At 46.8% G+C, this 25,083-nt stretch overlaps 1 protein-coding gene across 1 annotated transcript in view; it reads right to left on the bottom strand.

The window, feature by feature from the left end:
- The window catches only part of VWF (von Willebrand factor), a 330,068-nt gene that overhangs the window by 165,745 nt on the left and 139,240 nt on the right, over nucleotides 1-25,083 (bottom strand). The window contains exons 20-26 of the mRNA XM_075603058.1: nucleotides 22,093-22,231; nucleotides 20,233-20,367; nucleotides 16,318-16,464; nucleotides 13,031-13,171; nucleotides 7,765-7,878; nucleotides 4,367-4,523; nucleotides 3,461-3,622 (exon numbers count right to left, since the gene is read on the bottom strand). Coding sequence (XP_075459173.1) covers nucleotides 3,461-3,622; nucleotides 4,367-4,523; nucleotides 7,765-7,878; nucleotides 13,031-13,171; nucleotides 16,318-16,464; nucleotides 20,233-20,367; nucleotides 22,093-22,231 — 995 coding nt within the window. The remainder of the gene's footprint in view (nucleotides 1-3,460; nucleotides 3,623-4,366; nucleotides 4,524-7,764; nucleotides 7,879-13,030; nucleotides 13,172-16,317; nucleotides 16,465-20,232; nucleotides 20,368-22,092; nucleotides 22,232-25,083) is intronic.

Raw genomic sequence — 25,083 nt, 5'->3', positions numbered from 1 at the left:
CCATTAGGGAAGTTCCCCAATCATCCACTGGCTTCTCCCCGTTTGAACTATTGTATGGCCGACACCCAAGGGGCTTACTGGATATAGCCAAAGAGACTTGGGAACACGAGGTTACCCCTTACAGAAGTGTAATAGAGCATGTTGCCCAGATGCAGGACCGCATTGCTGCAGTCCTACCCATAGTGAGGGAACACATGGAGAAAGCTCAAGAAGCACAGAGGAATACATATAATAAGGGTGCTAGGGTCAGAATTTTTTCTCCAGGTGATAGGGTACTAGTTCTGGTTCCCACCGTGGAGAGTAAATTCCTTGCTAAATGGCATGGGCCATATGAGGTCTTGGAAAGAGTGGGAGAAGTAAATTATAAGGTAAGACAGCCAGGTAGGAGGAAACCTGAGCAAATTTACCATATAAACCTACTCAAGCCCTGGAAAGATAGAGAAGTCTTGTTAACCCTAGTACCCCCAGGTCCGTCAGAGAATCAAGAAACTGACCCAGAGGTTAGCATAGCTGAAACCCTGTCTGTTCATCAGAAACGAGAGGTTCAGAATTTAGTGAAAAGAAACAAAGAAATCTTCTCTATACGGCCAGGTAGAACTAGCGTAATTGAACATCACCTAGTCTCTGAACCGGGGGTCCGAGTTAACCTTAAACCGTACCGAATCCCAGAGGCCAAAAGAAAGGCTATAAGTTTAGAGGTTAAAAAAAATGCTAAAACTAGGTGTAATTGAGGAATCCCAAAGTGGGTGGAACAGCCCTATAGTCTTAGTCCCAAAGCCAGATGGTACAACAAGGTTTTGTAATGACTACCGGAAACTAAACGCGGTGTCAAAATTTGATACTTATCCTATGCCCAGGGTAGATGAACTTGTAGAGAGACTGGGCAAAGCCCGATATCTCACAACCCTAGACCTAACAAAAGGGTACTGGCAGGTTCCCCTCACAGAAAGGGCAAAAGAAAAGACAGCCTTCTCAACCCCAGACGGCCTCTTTCAGTATAAGGTGTTGCCTTTTGGCTTACATGGAGCTCCCGCCACATTCCAAAGAATGATGGATAAAATTTTAAAACCACATGCTCGGTATGCTGCCGCCTACCTGGATGATGTGGTAATCCATAGTGAAGATTGGCAATCCCACCTTCCAAAGGTCCAAGCTGTGCTTGACGCAGTCCGGTCTGCTGGACTAACTGCTAACCCCGCTAAATGCACTATTGGTCTGGAGGAGGCCAAGTATCTGGGATATTCTATTGGCAGAGGTTTACTCAAACCCCAAACACTCAAAGTGGAGGCGATACAAAATTGGCCAAGGCCAGTTACAAAAAAACAAGTAAGGACCTTTTTGGGGTTAATTGGGTACTATAGAAGGTTTATTCCCAATTTTGCAACTAAGGCAACCCCACTAACTGACCTCACAAAAGCAAGAGGACCGCTAATGGTAAAGTGGTCCCCCGAAACCGAACAGGCCTTTAGAAGCCTGAAAGAAGCTCTCTGTGCCCAACCAGTGTTGGTCACACCTGACTTCTCCAAAGAGTTCGTAGTCCAAACCGACGCATCTGAGGTAGGGCTGGGGGCGGTACTCTCCCAGGAGTCTCAAGGTGAGGAGCACCCCATCCTTTATTTAAGTAGGAAACTAAATCCCCAGGAGAAAAATTACTCCATAGTAGAGAAAGAGTGTGTCGCAATAAAGTGGGCTGTAGAGACGCTCAAATACTACCTGTTGGGGAGAAAATTCCGGTTGGTCACAGATCATGCACCCCTTACCTGGATGTGTCAAAACAGGGAAAAGAATGCTAGAGTGACCAGGTGGTTCCTAAGCCTACAACCCTTTAAATTTTCTGTGGAACACAGGTCAGGGCACAAACATGGCAATGCTGACGGGTTGTCAAGGATGCACTCCCTAATATCCATGGTCGCTCATCCCTCGAGGTCTGAGCTGGGGGGGAGGATATGTGACAGAAACCAGGGGATGGTAATAAATTCCGTATATAGGGCTCCCAGGATACTAGACAGTTTCTATCCTGTTTGGCCTGGGAGTGCAGCCTTATAATACATACACTCCATCCCACAGTTTGGCAAGCGCTGGAACTGAGGGATGAGAGATCCAGACCAGAGTTTGTCTGCTGCCTGATTTCTGTCACCTGTCATGCTAATTAGGAATCAGGTATGAAAGACTGATTTCCTGTTTGCTCTGGTCTCCCCACAAGAGCCAGGAGGCTGGAATGCTGCTGAACTACAGAGGGGAGAAGCCTCTTCCCCAAACAGGTTCAATCTTTCTGTTCATTTGTGTAAGACTGCAAAAGTACCGTGTTTTGATGTTGGAAGTGGAAAAGCCACTTCCAACCCTGAGTCAGGGATATCTAAGTTAAGTTATCGCTCAGGTGAGCAGCTTTTGTTTTGATCTGTTTTCTGTTGTATGCACTGTGGCAGTCTCAGTGCCTGGGACTGAATAAACCAGGCATAGCCTGTTTAAAGGAACAGTATGTGACGCCTCATCATTTAACCTACCCTAAAAGACCGTGTTCTAAACAGTCCCGGACAAACGACGGAGCCCCGGAGTAAGCCGTTTGTCACAATATATATATATATATATATATATATATACATACATATATACGTACACACACACACATATAATATATATATATATATATCCCTCTCTATTTTACTATATCTCACACTATGAGTTGGGGGCCTAAGTCTTATCATTATGTAAGCCCCCACACGTGCTCACCGCCAGTAAAAGGGAACACCTCACCAGGATATTTATAGCAGGTTTATGAATAGGATGAATAGATACAACCCACAGGTAATCAGTAACCATGTGATCCTTAGGACTAGGATCTCTACATACAAAGTACAACACAACTCATAAGATCACAGTTCACCCAAACGCGGCAGGATGTATAGTATGTGTATCATAGTCATGTAATAGGCCTTCCAATCCTGGGTGATCAGGCCTTGCTGTGTGGTACCGGTACCTCGTTGGAGCTCGTGTATTAATACTGTAAGTTGCAGGCCTGTACTTCCCAAAGATATGTAGCGTGGTACCACTTTTCCTGGCGCCTCGGGGATCCCCACCATCGGCAGTCTGTCTTCTTCTCTGCAGCTGGGTTCTCCACTGTTCAGCTCTCCTGTCTCCTCGTAGGACACATGCAGGTCCTGTTATACAGGAGGCTCTGGACACAGCCTCACTTCCTTAGCTCTGCCCAGATCTGACCTGTCATGGCTGCCCCCAGCTCCTAAGGCTCATTCCCCCGCATAGTGCCTCTTCCTTCACCAGCCCTGCTACTGGCTTATCATAGTCACATGTCCATGGAGAGGAACCTGCTAGGGTGCAGTGTCCCAGTGTTGTTGGGCAGACACAGCTGGTTGCATATACACATATATACAAATATATTAGGTTTGCATAATAGCAGGGCAGTATATATGATACAATACAATATACAGTGAAACTGCCTTACCAGGAGGACAGTTTGCATGACAGCCTTCTACACATTTCAGAGGGCACTCTTCCACGGGCTCCGGGTGCTGGCACGTCACTGGACAGGCGGGGCCACAGCTGTTAAATCTCCACTCACACGCATATTCCAAGCCCTTCTTATTCTTTTCTTCACAACTTTGTGCTGCATGGGGCAGGAATACATGAATGTCCTCGTAAATACTCTGTGCCTAATTTAGTGATCTTACGGTGGTAGGAGGTACAAACATTGAAATCGATTCATTACTAAATGCAAAAGACTTGTATGTTTTTACGCCATTACAAATTTTGGAATAGGCATGTTATTTAACTCTTAAAGCACTAAAATTCTTAGTTAAGATGCCCTTTGTCCTCAGTACACTGCAGCTTTAACCCCTGAGATTTGGGGTCAATCTCACGTTAATTATAACAGTGAGACTATCAGCTACCTCCTCACCGAGATTTTATATTGTATCTTCCTGCTTTTCCCTGCGATATGTATACCATGAGGTATCTCTTCTGTTGGATTAAATGAGGCTTTAAGACACTCAGGTCTATATCTGATTTGATATATGATTGCTAATAATACAGCTGGCAGTATTAATCTATCCTGTGATTCAGCTTTCTCTTGTTCTTTAATGTGATTTCCGCGTCGGTTTACATAGACAATACATCTTAGGACGCAATTATGCTAAAAAAAATTCTAGGTTTGAGAGCAATATTATTTGGGGGCTTTTTGTGGATCCCATGTCAGGGGCAAACATTTGTTTGTAATGATTTTCCCCCATATGCCCCTACCCATCAAACTCACAAGCTTTAGACTAAGGTTGGGCGTTGGGTCACCTTGTGGTTCTGTGGTCTAGTTCTCACTAACACAATGTTGGACTGATACCCTATGTTCAGTACTCACGGCACAAGCTTGCTGATCTCCAGTGCACATTGACTCCTTTCTGGGCACAGACGTGTGCGTAAGCGGCTACGGAGTCACAGAAACAAGTACAATCCCCAACTGAGTCACACGCACACGTGTCATATGTGCAGATCTCCCAATATGGTTCAGGATTTACCTTAACAGAAGATATAGTGACAGTAAACTAAACCATGTTTTATTTAACATGTCTACTTAGTATGCCATGAACAAAAAACAGCAAACATTAAGACTTCTTCTTTTATTACAATATTACCCTTTAAATCATCTGTCTGCACAAGTTATTCCTGACTTACGTTTACACATCTCTTCTTGCCCTTTAATTTTTAAATGCTGATGTCTCCACTTTGGAGATATAAGCACTTGAATTATTTAGAGCCTGGGAAGTTACATAGTTACATACTGTAGTTACATAGTAGATGAGGTTGAAAAAGACGTATGTCCAGTAAATTGCTAAATTTAGACGACAGATACTTTATCCTATATCTATACTTACTTATTGATCCAGAGTCATATAATCCAATGATATCTCATAAGGGGAAAAATAAATTCCTTCCTGGCTTTAATAATTATTAATTAGATTAATCCCTGGATCAACATCTTTCCCATGTATACTTATTTGGTATATCCCTGTATACCTTTCCTTTCTAAAAAGATGTCCAAACTTGTTTTGAACAAATTTATTGTATCTGCCATCACAGTCTCCATGGGTAATGAATTCCACATTATAACTGCCCTTACTGCAAAGCAAGGTCGCACTCACAAACTTTTTTTGCTGCGCCCCCCCCTGGCGGCATTCCTCCGTTGTGCGCCCCCCTCCTTACCTTGCGCGGCTTCAAATAATGCCACGGGGTCGTGTGACGTCACGTGACCCACGTCGTCATTTGATGTCACGTTACCAAGGCAAACATGACCCTGGGCGTCATTTGATGCCGCATTGCCATGGTCACGCATCCTGAAGCCGGCTGAATTCTGCTAAGCAGAGGTTGTGGAGGCCTCGCAAATTCCCCCGGCGCCCCACCAAAAAAATCTTGCGCCCCCAGTTTGCGCACCGCTGTTGTAAAGAACCCTTAACTTTGATGCTGGTGAAATCTCCTTTCCCCCAACCTTAAGGGATGGCCCTGAGTTCTTTGTACTGCCCGTGGGATGAATAGTTCTTTTGAAAGCTCCTTGTATTGTCCCAGAATATATTTGTATATAGTTATCATATCCTCTCTTAGACGCCTCTTTTCTAATGTAAATAAATCTAATTTAGCTAGCCTCTCCTCATAAGTTAGAATGTCCATCCCCTTTATTAATTTGGTGGCTCTTCTCTGCACTCTCTCTAGTTCCATAATGTATTTTCTAAGGAGTGGTGCTGAAAATTGTACTCCATACTTAAGGTGTGGTCTTACTAATGCTTTGTAAAGGGGCTTAATTATGTTTACTTCCCTTCCATCCATTGCCCGTTTGATGCAAGATAAGATCTTGTTTGCCTTTGCAGCTACTGCATGACTTTGGGCACTATTGCTAAACCTGCTGTCTACAAGCACTCCTAAATCCTTCTCCATCAAGGATTCCCCTAATATATCTCCATTTAACTTGTAAGCCGCCTGTTTATGCTTGCTTCCAAAATGCATAACCTTACATTTATCTGTATTAAACCTCATCTGCCATTTACCTGCCCACGTTTCCAGTCTCTCCAAGTCTTTCTGAAGAGAAATTACATCCTGCTGTGATTCTATTACCTTACACAATTGTGTGTTATCAGCAAAGATGGAGACTTTGCTCTCTATGCCAACCTCAAGGTCATTAATAAACAATTTAAAAGCAGGGATCCCAGTACCGATCCCTGAAGTACTCCACTCACAACTTTAGCCCAACCTGAAAAAGTTCAATTTATGTCAACCCTCTGTTGTCTGTCCTTCAACCAGTTTTTAATCCATGTGCAAATATTTTTACTGAGTCCAACTTTCTTTATTTTGTACACCAACCTCGTGTGGAACCGTATCAAAAGCCTTTGCAAAATCTAAGCAGACCACAGCAACTGCATTACCCTGGTCTAAATTCCTACTTACCTCCTTAAAGAAACAAATAAGGTTAGTTTGGCATGATCTATCCTTCATAAATCCATGCTGACTATTACTAATAATTTTATTTTCCATTAGGTATTCCTGAATATTATCCCGTATTAAACCTTCAAGAAGATTCCCCACTATTGAAGTCAGGCTTACAGGTCTGTAATTCCTCGGTTGTGATCTAGCTCCCTTTTTAAATATAGGCACCACATCTGCTTTACGCCAATCTTGTGGTACTGAGCCTGTGGAAATGGAGTCCTTGAATATTAAATATAATGGTTTTGCTATTACTGAGCTTAACTCCTTGAGAACTCTTGGATGTATGCCATCGGGGCCAGGTGCCTTATTTACTTTATTTTTTTCAAGTCGCTTATGAACTTCCTCAGTTAACCAATTGGTCATAAATATGGAGGTTGTGGCTTCCTCCTGCGGCGCTACTATTGAACTTGTTTCTTCCCTGGTAAACACAGAGGCAAAGAATTTGTTTAATACCTCAGTTTTTTCCTTATCTCCAATAATCTGCCTACCCATCTCACCCTGAAAGGGTCCTATATTTTCTTTTCTCATTTTTTTGTTATTAAGGTACTTAAAGAACTTTTTAGGGTTGACCTTACTTTCTATTGCAATCCTTTTTTCATTATCCATTTTTGCTAATTTGATTGCCCTTTGCAATTTTTGTTACATTCCTTATAATTCTGATACAATGCCTCTGTCCCTTCTGACTTAAAGAATCTAAATGCCTTCCTCTTCTTGTCCATTTCCTCCCCTACCTGTTTATTTAGCCACATTGGTTTTGACTTATTTCTTTTATACTTATTACCCAAGGGTATACACTGATAAGTGTGCTTTTCTAACAATGTTTTAAAGACTGCCCATTTATCTTCTACATTTTTCCTGCAAAAACATCATCCCAATGTATTAGGCCCGTAATATAGTGGGGGCGCGCGCGGCACTTATAATTACCTGTGGTTAGCCAGCCATTGTGTGCTAGGGCCGCACGCGCACACGGTGGGGAGCGTGGGGCTGGGCGATCGGGGGGAAGACTCCGAAAAGTAAGTATTCGCGCCGCTACCGCTCAGTGTCTGCAATGTATTTATATATGTATATACATGCATGTGTGTGAGGGTGTGTGTGGGTGTGTGTGTATAAAGTTGCACAATATTAATAAATAATTTCTTCTCACAGCTTTTCTTTTTACACACACATACACACACACACACACACACACACACACACACACACACACACACACACACACACACACACACACACACCTTCCCCAGTGATTCCCCATTAATCTGCAAATCAGAATATTCCACTTACCAGTTTTGCACATTCTGCAAAGAGATCGCCCATGACAACGTTACAAGCATTTTCTACTGTAATCTGCTTCAGCATATTGTCCTGGCAATTTGACATGGCTGGTCCAGTAGCAAACTACACTCCAACATATAAAGAGAAGGATTACTATCACAGCATCAATGCCGGGCAAACGTGGGAATTATATTATAATGTTTGTAAACTTTCAAAATAGGCAAACTGAACTCGGCAGGATAACAAGATATCTGAGAAAGCCGAGTCCTGACCGCTGACTGCCCAGTACTAACCTGACTCACATCCCGACCTCTGACTGCCCAGTACTAACCTGACTCACATCCCGACCTCTGACTGCCCAGTGCTAACCTGACTCACATCCCGACCTCTGACTGCCCAGTACTATCCTAACACATCCCGACCGCTGACTGCCCAGTACTATCCTAACACATCCCGACCGCTGACTGCCCAGTACTATCCTAACACATCCCGACCGCTGACTGCCCAGTACTATCCTAACACATCCCGACCTCTGACTGCCCAGTACTATCCTAACACATCCCGACCTCTGACTGCCCAGTACTAACCTGACTCACATCCCGACCTCTGACTGCCCAGTACTATCCTAACACATCCCGACCTCTGACTGCCCAGTGCTAACCTGACTCACATCCCGACCTCTGACTGCCCAGTGCTATCCTGACTCATCCCGACCTCTGACTGCCCAGTGCTAACCTCTCACATCCCGACCGCTGACTGCCCAGTGCTAACCTGACACATCCCGACCTCTGACTGCCCAGTACTATCCTAACTCACATCCCGACCTCTGACTGCCCAGTACTATCCTAACACATCCCGACCTCTGACTGCCCAGTACTATCCTAACACATCCCGACCTCTGACTGCCCAGTACTATCCTAACACATCCCGACCTCTGACTGCCCAGTGCTAACCTGACACATCCCGACCTCTGACTGCCCAGTGCTATCCTGACTCACATCCCGACCTCTGACTGCCCAGTGCTAACCTCTCACATCCCGACCTCTGACTGCCCAGTGCTATCCTGACTCATCCCGACCTCTGACTGCCCAGTGCTATCCTGACTCACATCCCGACCGCTAACTGCCCAGTGCTAACCTGACTCACATCCCGACCTCTGACTGCCCAGTGCTATCCTGACTCATCCCGACCTCTGACTGCCCAGTACTATCCTAACACATCCCGACCGCTGACTGCCCAGTACTATCCTAACTCACATCCCGACCTCTGACTGCCCAGTACTATCCTAACACATCCCGACCTCTGACTGCCCAGTGCTATCCTAACTCACATCCCGACCTCTGACTGCCCAGTACTATCCTAACACATCCCGACCTCTGACTGCCCAGTACTATCCTAACACATCCCGACCTCTGACTGCCCAGTACTATCCTAACACATCCCGACCGCTGACTGCCCAGTGCTATCCTAACACATCCCGACCTCTGACTGCCCAGTACTATCCTAACACATCCCGACCTCTGACTGCCCAGTGCTATCCTAACACATCCCGACCGCTAACTGCCCAGTACTATCCTAACACATCCCGACCTCTGACTGCCCAGTGCTAACCTGACACATCCCGACCTCTGACTGCCCAGTGCTATCCTAACACATCCCGACCGCTAACTGCCCAGTACTATCCTAACACATCCCGACCTCTGACTGCCCAGTACTATCCTAACACATCCCGACCTCTGACTGCCCAGTACTATCCTAACACATCCCGACCTCTGACTGCCCAGTACTATCCTAACACATCCCGACCTCTGACTGCCCAGTGCTATCCTAACACATCCCGACCGCTGACTGCCCAGTACTATCCTAACACATCCCGACCTCTGACTGCCCAGTACTATCCTAACACATCCCGACCTCTGACTGCCCAGTACTATCCTAACACATCCCGACCTCTGACTGCCCAGTGCTATCCTAACACATCCCGACCTCTGACTGCCCAGTGCTATCCTAACACATCCCGACCTCTGACTGCCCAGTGCTAACCTGACACATCCCGACCTCTGACTGCCCAGTGCTAACCTGACTCATCCCGACCTCTGACTGCCCAGTGCAAACCTCTCACATCCCGACCTCTGACTGCCCAGTGCTAACCTGACTCATCCCGACCTCTGACTGCCCAGTGCTAACCTGACACATCCCGACCTCTGACTGCCCAGTGCTAACCTGACTCATCCCGACCTCTGACTGCCCAGTGCTAACCTCTCACATCCCGACCTCTGACTGCCCAGTGCTAACCTGACACATCCCGACCTCTGACTGCCCAGTGCTATCCTAACACATCCCGACCTCTGACTGCCCAGTGCTAACCTGACACATCCCGACCTCTGACTGCCCAGTGCTATCCTAACACATCCCGACCTCTGACTGCCCAGTGCTAACCTGACTCATCCCGACCTCTGACTGCCCAGTGCTAACCTGACTCATCCCGACCTCTGACTGCCCAGTGCTAACCTCTCACATCCCGACCTCTGACTGCCCAGTGCTAACCTGACACATCCCGACCTCTGACTGCCCAGTGCTAACCTGACTCATCCCGACCTCTGACTGCCCAGTGCAAACCTCTCACATCCCGACCTCTGACTGCCCAGTGCTAACCTGACTCATCCTGACCTCTGACTGCCCAGTGCTATCCTGACTCACATCCCGACCTCTGACTGCCCAGTGCTAACCTAACATCCCGACCTCTGACTGCCCAGTGCTAACCTGACTCATCCCGACCTCTGACTGCCCAGTGCTAACCTGACTCATCCCGACCTCTGACTGCCCAGTGCTAACCTCTCACATCCCGACCTCTGACTGCCCAGTGCTAACCTAACATCCCGACCTCTGACTGCCCAGTGCTATCCTAACACATCCCGACCTCTGACTGCCCAGTGCTAACCTGACACATCCCGACCTCTGACTGCCCAGTACTATCCTAACACATCCCGACCTCTGACTGCCCAGTGCTAACCTGACTCATCCCGACCTCTGACTGCCCAGTGCTATCCTAACACATCCCGACCGCTGACTGCCCAGTGCTAACCTCTCACATCCCGACCTCTGACTGCCCAGTGCTAACCTGACTCATCCCGACCTCTGACTGCCCAGTGCAAACCTCTCACATCCCGACCTCTGACTGCCCAGTGCTAACCTAACATCCCGACCTCTGACTGCCCAGTGCTAACCTGACACATCCCGACCTCTGACTGCCCAGTGCTAACCTAACATCCCGACCTCTGACTGCCCAGTGCTAACCTCTCACATCCCGACCTCTGACTGCCCAGTGCTAACCTGACTCACATCCCGACCTCTGACTGCCCAGTGCTAACCTGACTCATCCCGACCTCTGACTGCCCAGTGCTAACCTCTCACATCCCGACCTCTGACTGCCCAGTGCTAACCTGACTCATCCCGACCTCTGACTGCCCAGTACTATCCTAACACATCCCGACCGCTGACTGCCCAGTGCTAACCTCTCACATCCCGACCTCTGACTGCCCAGTGCTAACCTGACTCATCCCGACCTCTGACTGCCCAGTGCAAACCTCTCACATCCCGACCTCTGACTGCCCAGTGCTAACCTAACATCCCGACCTCTGACTGCCCAGTGCTAACCTGACACATCCCGACCTCTGACTGCCCAGTGCTAACCTAACATCCCGACCTCTGACTGCCCAGTACTAACCTGACTCACATCCCGACCTCTGACTGCCCAGTGCTAACCTCTCACATCCCGACCTCTGACTGCCCAGTGCTAACCTGACACATCCTGACCTCTGACTGCCCAGTGCTAACCTGACACATCCCGACCTCTGACTGCCCAGTGCTAACCTCTCACATCCCGACCTCTGACTGCCCAGTGCTAACCTCTCACATCCCGACCTCTGACTGCCCAGTGCTAACCTGACACATCCTGACCTCTGACTGCCCAGTCCTAACCTGATTCACATCCTGACCTCTGACTGCCCAGTCCCAACCTGACTCACATCCTGACCTCTGACTGCCCAGTGCTAACCTGACTCACATCCCGACCTCTGACTGCCCAGTGCTATCCTGACTCACAAGAGTGAAACATAGATTATAAGATGTTGTGTTTGTATAAGGTTATAATAAATTGCTTAAGAGACACATCAAGATTTCACACAACAACCCAATGTTTAAGTTTGATTAGAAATTCAACAGCTTTTCATTAAAGAAAACAATTTAATAACAATTGTATAAAACAATTGCATTCAAATATTATACATCTAGCCCGTCTTCCCCCCCTTAATCGCAGATCGGGCCCCCTAAGGTCTTCTGGGGTCTGGCTAGGTGTCTCAGTGTGGTGCATACCTGATGGCAACAGGAGGGCCTGAGTCTCCCGCGATGACATCGGGGATAACAGGACAGGTTACTGGGGTGGATGCCTTCGTTCTGGTTCAATGGTGCAGTGCCTCCATCTACAGTAAGCCCCTTGAACGCAGGGTGGAATCCTTACCACAGAGTTTCCCCTCCCAGGGTTGAGAGATTCCAGTCTCACACAAGGATTATCTTTACAAGCAGCAGTCTCTTTATTCCCTTGGGCAGCAGCAGCAGTCGACAGGTACCATTGATGCAAAGTCCACTAACTGTTCTCCCTCTAGATGTTCCCTGCCCCCACTCTGGACCAAAGGGCATCCAGAGTGGGGCTAGCTCTTCCCTCACCCCCTACGCAGGGTGAGAGGTATTTGGTCCACCTCACTAACTACAGCTATATCAGCTCTACTCGTGAGCTGATCACTCCTCTCTTCACTAACACACTATCACTACTGTCAGACTGACAGAACAGCCACTAAATAGGAAGTGCACTGCTCTTTTATGATCTCAGCAGGCACCGCCCCTGTGTCTCTTGCTTTGACACAGGGTCAGGTGACCTACCTCCACCACTCAGGGCAGTGCTTGAAGTGGGGGAAACCCATGATAACTCCTGGCAAACTGCCCTTACCAGGGATTATACCAGGAGGAGGATAGAACTATAGCCCCATTTCTTACCAGGACTACATACATTACATGGAAATATAAATGTCATTATACAATGAATTTATAATGCTATAAATACAAATAAGATCGGGGTTCAAAACCTTACAGGTCGCAGGATGTTTATAAGAAAGATTTCTTTACTCTATAATTCGTGTAAATGATAATAAAACTGCTTTTTTATTTGCATACATATATTTTAGATTTCACACGGTCACAGTACAACCTCTATATTCACCTTCGCAGCATCAGCACAGAGAGGATTTACTTTCCAGGAGTTCCCAAAATCACTCGGGTCAATCTCCACCTGATTATTGCTGCTCATCAAATCGTTGTTTTCAATTCCATCAAAGTTTCCACACAAGCCACAGACTTCCCCCTGCAACACAAACAGGTGTCGTCACTGATTAAACCAACATATTTTGTTTTACTGTGTGTTCTTTTAGTGTTACCCTGGCGTGTTTCCTCATACCACGAAGATATTTTGCTCTCACGTCATTTATACCTTTTTTTTCACTTTATTTCCTACAATTTGTCTTCACTGTTCTAGTTATTTTCTTCTTCAATTTATTTTGCATTTGATAAATATCTGACTTTGCACAAACTGGACCCCCATAAACATTGGGGCACCTCATAAGTTGGGACACCATGTAACAGGACAAATGAAATGGTTTCTCAACCCCCGCCCTCAAGACCCACCAACAGGTCAGGTTTTAAGGATAGCCCTGCTTCAGCACAGGTGGCTCTACCAGTGGCTCAGTCTTCGACTGCACTTAAGATGGGATATCCTGAAAACCTGACCTGTTGGGGACCCTGGAGGAGTGGGGTTGTGAACCCACGTGTTATAGGATAGCGGTAAGCCAAAACAAAGCAAATCGTTCCTCGTACTTCCCACAAAGTACACCCACTCATTATGTTAGAACTAATAAGTACGATACGCCAACCTCTGCAATGGAGCCATGTAAAGTTTCTAACGGCCTCTGAGCTCCTGTTCTAACATTAATGAAGTTGCGGAACAAACAATGGTGGGTGAAAGTTGAATGTTGGCTTATTTTGGCAACAGGTTTCCACCATATCTACTTTTAGAGCCATTTTCGGTTGGAGACAGTTATCTAAAACAAACCCTACCACTCACATAACCTCTTATACCGGGAGTGACACGTCAAGAAGAGTCTCAAAGGGAAACCGCCAGCTCAGTCTGACAGATTCAAACCCAACTGCGCATTTTTATTTTTTAGGTTTTCGCACATGCTCCGTGCTGGTCGCCGGGTGTCCAGAGATATTTCAGCTGTTTTTTACACAAAAGAAATATATATATTTATATATAAATAAATATGGTAGCCGACTACAAATATGGCCACCGGAAAAAAAGCCGCAATCTTCCCGCTTTTGTATTCACCGCCAGACCGAGCCCTAATCCTGGTGGCCATATTGTTTTCTTAGTGTGCCCGGTGGATAGCCGGTCCACCCTTGGCTTGTCGCTCTGGAACCTTTGGGTTCACTGGATGTCGGGATCACGGATGTGCGCTGCAGCGCCCCGTATAATGTCAGATAGAGACGCCCCGTATAATGTCAGATAGAGACGCCCCGTATAATGTCAGATAGAGACGCCCCGTATAATGTCAGATAGAGACGCCCCGTTTAATGTCAGATAGAGACGCCCCGTTTAATGTCAGATAGAGACGCCCCGTTTAATGTCAGATAGAGACGCCCCGTATAATGTCAGATAGAGACGCCCCGTATAATGTCAGATAGAGACGCCCCGTTTAATGTCAGATAGAGACGCCCCGTTTAATGTCAGATAGAGACGCCCCGTTTAATGTCAGATAGAGACGCCCCGTTTAATGTCAGATAGAGACGCCCCGTTTAATGTCAGATAGAGACGCCCCGTTTAATGTCAGATAGAGACGCCCCGTTTAATGTCAGATAGAGACGCCCCGTTTAATGTCAGATAGAGACGCCCCGTTTAATGTCATATAGAGACGCCCCGTTTAATGTCAGATAGAGAAACAGTAAATATATACCTGGGATTGCGTCGTGTCAAACTTATTACAGAATATGCGCCAGAACTGGGGTAACAATACAAACATTAACGGCTATATTTATTAAGCCCTAATAAGACACCTAATGACCTCATAACATACCTGATTTCACGTTCAACTGAATGACTTTTCCAGCGCTATAAAACACCAGTGAACAGGCGGTAAGGTGTCTCACAGCTTAGAGCGCATAGTATAAGGTGTCTCACAGCTTAGAGCGCATAGTATAAGGTGTCTCACAGCTTAGAGCGCATAGTTTAAGGTGTCTCACAGCTTAGAGCGCATAGTATAAGGTGTCTCACAGCTTAGAGCGCATAGTATAAGGTGTCTCACAGCTTAGAGCGCATAGTATAAGGTGTCTCATAGATTAGAGCGCATAGTATAAGGTGTCTCACAGCTTAGAGCGCATAGTATAAGGTGTCTCACAGCTTAGAGCGCATAGTATAAGGTGTCTCACAGCTTAGAGCGCATAGTATAAGGTGTCTCACAGCTTAGAGCGCATAGTATAAGGTGTCTCACAGCTTAGAGCGCATAGTATAAGGTGTCTCACAGCTTAGAGCGCATAGTATAAGGTGTCTCACAGCTTAGAGCGCATAGTATAAGGTGTCTCATATACATTTGAGGTGTAAATTAAAAATAGTTCTGAGAATTAACTTGGTTCGTTGCAAAACATTTAATTCTCTCTCTCTCTTTGGATAAAACAAAGTCTCAAAATTAAAGTAAATCTCCTAGGGCCTCATTCCGGGTGCTGGGTGCTGGGTGCCGGGTGCTACCAGTGCTGGGTGCCGGGTGCTACCAGTGCTGGGTGCCGGGTGCTACCAGTGCTGGGTGCCGGGTGCTACCAGTGCTGGAGACGATTTACTCCCAATAATTCCAATAAAGGTGTTTTGTTTTCTGCACAAAGAAGCAGATTTTGCATAGGGGAAATAAGTCTGCAGAAGTACATTTACCGGAGAAGGAAAGATTTAGACACGCTGGAAAGTATAAGGATGTATTTATTGTCTGAACTGTATGTGCACTTCTCACAACATTACTTTACAGTAAAAGAAAAATATTTCATCGCTTGTAAAACTGGTTTGCTACTGTAAAAAGTGTGCATTTGACGTTTGATAATATAAATGTGCTATGCTGATTTTAACAAATCAATGTGGATTCTTTAATTACAGAGTAAACGAGTACTGTAGTAGGTGATCTTTTCTTTACTTGGACTAACAATTGATATTATAAGAAGCTTTCGAGAGTTCTCTCTCTTCCTCAGGTCAGCAACAAGCTTGTTTTATCATATCAATTGTTAGTCCAAATAACAAAAGGTATTATCACCTCATACGGAAGTACTCACTTACTCTGCATTTAATTCAATTAATTACAACATTGTTGAAAATCCATTGCAGATGAAAAAAAAAAAACAAAGAAAACCTAATGGAACAAGGAGATCGGCAGAAAAACTAACGCTAACGTCAATGAATAACGCACAGAACTTTCTTACCCTGTAGTTTTCTTTTAATTTCACATACACTCGCATCCCTTTGTCCCACGTAACAGACATTGTTTTGCCGAGTAACAGGATAAAGAAGTGACCAGACTGCAACACTTCCACATCGGTCCCATCTCTCAGAGGCCTTTTTATGTGAACCTGAAGAAGAAACGGAGAATGTTACTGCACAAAGCCACACTTCCTACCACGCGAGTAATAACGTGGCCATGAAGGGAAGCAATTGTTACATTACTGGGGGGGTGGGGGGTTGGTACATTACTGGGGGGGGGTTGTTACATTACGGGGGTTGTTACATTACTGGGGGGTTGTTACATTACGGGGGGTTGTTACATTACTGGGGCGGTTGTTACATTACTGGGGCGGTTGTTACATTACTGGGGGGTTGTTACATTACGGGGGGGTTGTTACATTACGGGGGGGGGTTGTTACATTAGTGGGGGGGTTGTTACATTACTGGGGGGGGCTTGGATTGTTCACTAGTCCATTAATAATTTGTGCTACTGTAAAAGCTGTTTTCTTTCATATACATTTTCAGTGGCAGTAATATTGGGGTACGCACTCATCTTTTCTTTTTTGCATCTGGTTATGTGGGTATTGTAACCCCCTTTGTAAGTGCAGCCAGCTGACACACATACACTGCCCCTTGGCTGCAATAGGAAACTACAATTCCCAGCATGCCGTGCTGCAGCAGGCAGCCACGTCCGGTACGGGCAGGTGACCACCACCTATTGTAGGCTAACCTGGCGATAACATTTTTTACATTTATCTTCTTTATATATTTATTAAATGGTGCCGCGTTGCAATGACCATGGGGTGCTATGTGACATGGCGGCATCACGCTGCCATGACAATGGGACGCCTTATAGCACCGAGGCGTCATGGGACGCCACATTGTTATGGCAAAGTGACGCTGCGTAACGTCGTGATGTCATGGAGCGTCTCGTTGTCATGGCAAGGGGAGTCACGTGACGCCAGGTAGCGGCCCGTTGTCATGGCAATACGGCTCCATTTGACGTCGCGCAAACATGTGAGCAGGATTTTCAGGGGGAGATGCTGCCGCCACCCAGAAATTTACCAGGTAAACCCGTAGCCCAGAGATAAGTGGCCGAACCCGTGGTCTCCGGATCAAACCCGGAGTGGCGACAGCCCTGGGTACAGGAGGATGTGACTTGTGATGGACAGGGCCTCAGCCAATGATATTGGACTCTGGAGAGGCGGGGCTAAGGAAGGAGCTATCTAAGAGTTCCTGGCAGGACACGCACGGGGAGCTGCTGCAGCGGATCTGCACAAGCCTGGACGGCTTCAGGATTGATCGTGTGTGACCCGGCGCCAGCCTGTGTCCCGCTAAAGATATCTGGCATTGACTGGCGGGAGAACAGCCGAACGCGCAGGGAGGCCCAGCAGAACGCGCAGGGAGGCCCAGCAGAACGTGCAGGGAGGCCCAGCAGAACGTGCAGGGAGGCCCAGCAGAACGCGCAGGGAGGCCCAGAAGTTCGTGTAGGGAGGCCCAGCAGAATGTGCAGGGAGGCCCAGTAGAATGTGCAGGGAGGCCCAGTAGAATGTGCAGGGAGGCCCAGCAGAATGTGCAGGGAGGCCCAGCAGAATGTGCAGGGAGGCCCAGCAGAACGTGCAGGGAGGCCCAGCAGAATGTGCAGGGAGGCCCAGTAGTTCGCGTAGGGAGGCCCAGCATTTCACGGTGGGAGGCCCAGCAGTTCGTGTAGGAGGCCTAGCAGAATGTGCAGGGAGGCCCAGCAGAACGTGCAGGGAGGCCCAGTAGTTCGCGTAGGGAGGCCCAGCAGTTCACGGTGGGAGGCCCAGCAGAACGCGCAGGGAGGCCCAGCAGTTCGTGTAGGGAGGCCCAGCAGAATGTGCAGGGAGGCCCAGCAGAATGTGTAGGGAGGCCCAGCAGAATGTGCAGGGAGGCCCAGCAGTTCGCGGTGGGAGGCCCAGCAGAACGCGCAGGGAGGCCCAGCAGAATGTGCAGGGAGGCCCAGCAGAATGTGCAGGGAGGCCCAGCCGAATGTGCAGGGAGGCCCAGCAGAATGTGCAGGGAGGCCCAGCCGAATGTGCAGGGAGGCCCAGCAGAATGTGCAGGGAGGCCCAGCAGAATGTGCAGGGAGGCCCAGCAGAATGTGCAGGGAGGCCCAGCAGAACGTGCAAGGAGGCCCAGCAGTTCGCGGTGGGAGGCCCAGCAGAACACGCAGGGAGGCCCAGTAGTTCACGTAGGGAGGCCCAGCAGTTCGCGGTGGGAGGCCCAGCAGTTCGCGGTGGGAGGCCCAGCAGTTCGTGTAGGGAGGCCCAGCAGAACGCGCACAGAGGCCCAGCAGAACGTGCAGGGAGGCCCAGCAGATCGCGCAGGGAGGCCCAGCATATCGCGCAGGGAGGCCCAGCAGATCGCACAGGGAGGCCCAGGAGAATGCGCAGGGAGGCCCAGGAGAATGTGCAGGGAGGCCCAGCAGATCGCGCAGGGAGGCCCAGCAGAACGTGCAGCGAGGCCCAGCAGATCGCGCAGGGAGGCCCAGCAGATCGCGCAGGGAGGCCCAGCAGATTGCGCAGGGAGGCCCAGTGGATCGCGCAGGGAGGCCCGCAGAACGTGCAGGGAGGCCCAGCAGAACGTGCAGGGAGGCCCAGCAGAATGTGCAGGGAGGCCCAGCAGATCGCGCAGAGAGGCCCAGCAGAACGCGCACGGAGGCCCAGCAGAACGCGCAGGGAGGCCCAGCAGAACGCGCAGGGAGACCCAGCAGATCGCACAGGGAGGCCCAGCACAATATGTATATGGGTGGTGAGGGTATATTTTGTATGCATATGGGAGATGGGGGTATATTTTATATGTATTGGGGGTGGTGGGGGTATATTTTATATGTATTCGGGGGGGGGGGCGTGAAGGTATTTTTTAATATGTATTGGGGTAGTCGCATCTTTTGCCATTATGTACAATATGTTTGGACAAGCCACCTGCCAACCCTAAAACCCTCCCCCACCTCCCCCCCCCCCCCCAGCATCAGGTCTGGGGCCAGGATAAAGAAGGATTACCGTATATTAGGAGATAAAACATTAAAAGTAACATTTAAATCTCCTGTATAATACTATTTTGTTAAAACACCCAAGTGACTGCCAATAAGACTTATCTATTCTAGTAACTTTGAAGTTTGACAAAAACTTTGGCTTCTAAAGAACCTTTTCTAATCGGATTAGCGCGCTTTGCTATTCTGCGAGCCCATCTCCCGTGTCCAAATCACATCTAAAAGGCATGTTTAGAAACGGTTTCACTCTTGCTCTGACAATCCAATCCGTTTGTCAAAAAAAAAAAAAAAGCCTCAAACGCGCATTTTTGCCCCAAACTGCTATCTATCCTCGTAGCTCCGTTATGCAAACGGCTTCTATCAACGCCAATCTTTAACACCTTCAAAGAGTGGCGAGATTGGTATTGCAAGTTACAGCTACCTCAGGTTCATTCCACTTCTAGAGCCCGTACAATCAGAGCGATTTGGCTGCTAAACCAGGCGGTTTGACACCTTTTTTTAGACGCGGTTTAGAAGTGATTTGCAATAGAGAATACGACACATTTCATTCTGCTTCTTGTGAACCGGGCGGTTTGGCGTAGGCCCCTTAGGCTCATTAACTCCGGGCTGTTATTCCACACAACACACGATAAGAGATACAGAAAGTCTTCCAGCGCCAGGAGGAGCCCACGGAATAGCAATGCAGCCAGTCAATATCAGCCTTACTACGCATCTAATATTAAAAGGTTAATATGATGGGAAGTTTTGCTGTATTTTTGTTACATGAAGGGCGGTTCTCAAAATAAAAAGTCCCAGAATTGCGGTTTTATGATATTTTGGAAACTTGAATCATTTATTGTAGTGAATTGTCACTGTTACATAAACCAATATACATTATACAAACCTGTTCATTAGTTAACTCAATCTCTCCGTTCTCATAGAGAATAGTAATTATTTTGGAGCACTTTTCTCCAGCGAATCCACAGCCCTCATTTGATATAAGTACACGGAAGGTACCTGAACCTCCATTACAATAATCCTACAAGAAAACAGTGGAACATATTATTAAAATGAGTTTGTTTTTTTTATCTCATTGCATATTATTTTAACAATGATAAAAAAACATTGAGTTCTGTGAAAACTCTGTATACTTATTGCATGTTAAAAATAGATCTATTGGTAAAAGAGAATAGTGTATATATATTGTATTTCCATTTGCTATTTGCTTTGCTGTGGAGGGTTTTTGTCACTTTTTTTACTCACCTTAACTTAACTCAGTATGGTAAACCCCATCCTTATTGCTTCTTTGCATGGCCAGTTAACCAGCCCCACACTGATGAGACCCATTAAGGTCGAAAAGCTGTCTGTGGGTGGGTTTTCTGGCTGTGCACCTTAACCCTGGCTGTGCTCAAAGCTGTGACCATGCAGCAAGCTTAAGCCTATAGGGAACCATCGAACCATGTTAAAAATGGTTTTTGAAGCAAAAAGTGGCACTGTGTGCTCATTTGCATGTCATTTCCCAGAATCCCTTGCTGCAGTGGAAGTGCCGTGTGCTGGGTGATAATGGGGAAAGGCGGGGTTGCAGACCTGCCTAAGACATGCAGATGAGCATACAGTTGTATTTCCATTTGATATATATATAGACCATACGATACCGGTTGCAACACGACATCAAGGGACAGCACACAGGTAAGTAGATCATACATTTTCTATATTTGATAGAAGACACAAAAAACGACGTTTCGGTCCCCCAGTGGGACCTTTCTCAAGGTGGCGCACCCCCTGGGGGACCGAAACGTCGGTTTTTGTGTCTTTTATCAAATATTGAAAATTTATGATTTACTTACCTGCGTGCTGTCCCTTGATGTCGTGTTGCAACCGGTATCGTATGGTCTATATATATATATATATATATATATATATATATATATATATATAAAATTTATGAGTCATTACTGACACAAGTGAACTCTCTTCCCATGAGCACTAAAGGCCATGTCTGTACATACTGTGCTATATGTATGCACACACAGCTGTCTCTTACACATACAGATACTCCTTGTTTTTCCATCCCTATACACCAATAGGGACCACATAGTATCTACACACACTTTTAGTTATGCTACAATCTCTCACATTTCCACACCTACCCACACCATTTATATTAACTCCCACTCCACACACACCTTTTGTAGAGCACTGTATACACTGTGACAAACACACACACTTAGATCACTAACTTTCAGGAACCATTTAACACCTCTAGCCATAAATCACAACCACACACCGGGGGAGGGACAAGCACAGATAACATTTCAAGAGACACTGTTTTTAAGTACACCCTTTGCTTGCTTTATTCATTGTAACATCGCCGGAAGAAGAGATCAGTGTATCTCGAAAGCTCGCACAAATAAAAGCATTTCGTTAGCCACAGAACGGTATCGTTTATTTATTTTTTGATTAATGAAGCTCAGCTAACACGGTACTGATACCTCTTCATGTGTGTGTGTGTATATATATATATATATATATATATATATATATATATATATATATATATATATATATATATATATATATAAAGCAGGCGCACGGTATATGTTATGAAGCAGTATTTGAAAAAATGCTTTCGATTATGTTATCTTCTCAGTATGAAAGCAATACTGTTCCTAGTTTTTTATTATAAGGTATATATATATATATATTGTATTCAAGACTCCGCACATGATTGGATGAATATTTGGTAGCACCTGATTGTTCTTACCTGAACCATAACGTATTGGCAGTCACCAGGAAATGTATATTTTAACCCATCAAACGTCATATAATGGGATAATCCAATGACTGAGCACGTTCCATCGCATATGTTCTTTGTGCATCGCCATTTTCTATCTTGACAAACACTGAAATATAAAATATGGAACGCTTGTGACCTCACAGGGACCATAATACACATATCCGGCCCCATACACTGATGTGTGGTAGTTTCTAGATATCTTGAGATGAGTAAAGTTACAAAAGGCACTCTGCTTATGCACTGTACTGTGTAAGGCTAGGTCCCCAGTGGTCGTGGCTGCGACGGCGCGCTTGGCACACACACGGTACGGCCCTCTATGGGGCCGGCGCCAACAGCTGCCTGCACGCGACCACATTTTGTAAAGACACGGATCTTGTCTTTTCTTGTGGCCACGTCACGGCGGCGCTTCAGCTGAGGGCGAACCAGCCATGTGACGTCACGGCTGCGCCCCCACCGCGCTCCCGCCACGCATTGCCAGGAGTCCACCAGGTTGCGCTGCTGCCGGGAACGAGCGCCGCCAGGCACCCCGACGCGCTCGCGCACTGAGGGCCTTAGCCTAAGGAAGAAGAGGCCGTTCTAGCATTCCATGCTGGACACGTCAGTGTGGTGGTATCTTCTTCTCGTGGAACGCTGCCTGTGGAATGTTGCAGGCTTACAAGCCCGTCTGGACCTCTGCATCTTCATGGTGCTGGCAAGGTCTTAATTCATGGGAAAGATAGTCAAGGAAATGCTGTAGTCATTTTCCCTCACAAGTGTCTTGTGTTCTGTGTAGGAGTGAGAGAGGGGGAGGTTTGTGGGGTGGTGCAGCCACAAGGTGAATGGGCAATTGAGAAATTAACCAGTTATAGTAATCAGTAGTTGACAAAAGCCAGTACTGCTGACAGTGAAAGAGTTGATTGGGCTTAATACTCTGAAAGGTAGGGGTGCCTCTTTCGCTCTCATCTGCTGAAATGGAACACCTTGGGTATGGTTTTCATTACAGATGAGGAGTTTAGGGACTTTAAATGTGAGCCCCTTAACCCCCGAACTCACATGGTTCTTATAAATTTGAACCTTGACTCGACCCTTCCTGCCCAGGCAAACGGAGAAAATGATGCAAAACCTTGTTCCTACTTCTACAGTAGTTCAGAAGGAAACACCGTAAAGAAATAGTGTTTTCACTGTGACCCAAATTCACTAAAATCATTTAAATAGGAGGTAAGGCCCTCTGTGAATCTGTTCCTGTGTTTTCTTCCTGTTGGCAGCGTTCTCTCCCCTCTCGCGTGAGAGGCACATAAGGGCTACAAGCCTGCGACAGGTCAAAAACCGAACATCTAAACAAACAAAATAGAAAGTTTTTCAGGGCACTAAGAATGGGGGTAAATTCACACACACACACACACACACACACACACACACACACACACACACACACACACACACACACACACACACACACACACACACACACACACACACACACGTCTCTGTTAGTGAGCGCATGCAGTGTGCAGGAGGTTAAACTCTTAGCTAGGTAAGAAGCTAGAGTGTGTCAGTTAACTGCTGATTGCAAGGGCTTTAAAACCAGTAAACAGCCTGACAGAACTGAGCCTTACCTAGGGTGGACGGGCGTCCCGGTTTGGCTGGGACAGTCCATTTTTTGCCCCTGTCCCGGTGTCCTGAGATCTGAATGTCCCAGTTTTCTATCTAAATACCGGCAAGCACCGATCACTCATGCGTGGACGACAAGCGCCGATCGATCGCGCATACGCAGCCGGCAAGCGCCAATCGTTCATGTGCAATGGGCACTCAACGGCCGCCCTTGTGCAACTTATGTCCTGGTTTGTCCCAATATGGTCACCCAAGCCTTACCCCAACCAGCAAGGACACCGGTTCCAGGCCTGCTTAACGCAGGGCCTGTTGTTTGGACCAAACCCACAGCCCGAGAGGGTCAGAGAGAGAAACTTTGGGTGTTGTCGCTTACAGAGGTAAACGTATTGATAAAGAGCTTAGCTCTCCTATCGGAAGATGGGTGTATGATAGTTAGTGCTCCAGAGGGAGCGAGGTATTTTGTTTTGTTCCTGTTTTGTGCCGTTTTGTTAATAAACCTGATAAGCGAACCCTACGTTTCCTGGCTCGATGTGAGAGAGAAGCCCCGGCTCCGTGTCTGAGTTGTCACAATTGGTGGATAATTTGGGCACCTAAAAGGCATAGCACCTAAAGAAAAGACAGAAAAACAAGGCGCACAACGCACATAGTGAAGTAAAATTAAAAGTCAAATTTACTCATAAAAAGATATAAGTTCTGCGTACATCAATATAATAAAAATGTGCAGTTGGTAATTGGGTATACCACGCCAGTAGACAGCTACAAACGCCACTCCTCACTCGATTGTAGGGTGCAGGGGATCAGTAGTCATCTGATGTCAAGCTGGTGGTTGTAGAAGCCGTCTCCCTCTCATTCAAGACGGGGCAGGTCTCAGTCTTTGATACCAGATGGTCCTGGAGCATCGATCCGCATGACATCAGATGACTACTGATCCCCTGCACCCTACAATCGAGTGAGGAGTGGCGTTTGTAGCTGTCTACTGGTGTGGTATACCCAATTACCAACTGCACATTTTTATTATATTGATAAAATTTGACTTTTAATTTTACTTCACTATGTGCGTTGTGCGCCTTGTTTTTCTGTCTTTTTCATAGTTTCAGGGGTGTCGAGACACCCCCAAGAAGGGCTGCAGACGCACTAGTAGTGATCTTCCCACACTCAAGGTTGAACTTTTTTGATTATAATATCACTGTGCAGTGCACATTGTTTATTGTGTTTCACTAATTATTAGCTGCGCACTAATCACCTATTCTTTCATCAATAGCACCTAAAGATCTGTGAGGTTTGGGGGAAAAAAACATAGACCAGGGTATTGCAGTTGATGTGGTCTATTTAAGAGTTTGCAAAGGCTTTTGATACGGTTCCTCACAA

The sequence above is a fragment of the Ascaphus truei genome, chromosome 5, assembly GCF_040206685.1.
Source record: "Ascaphus truei isolate aAscTru1 chromosome 5, aAscTru1.hap1, whole genome shotgun sequence".
NCBI lineage: Eukaryota > Metazoa > Chordata > Amphibia > Anura > Ascaphidae > Ascaphus > Ascaphus truei.
The sequence above is the reverse complement of the archived record's forward strand: the minus strand, read 5'-3'. Positions and strand labels throughout refer to the sequence as shown.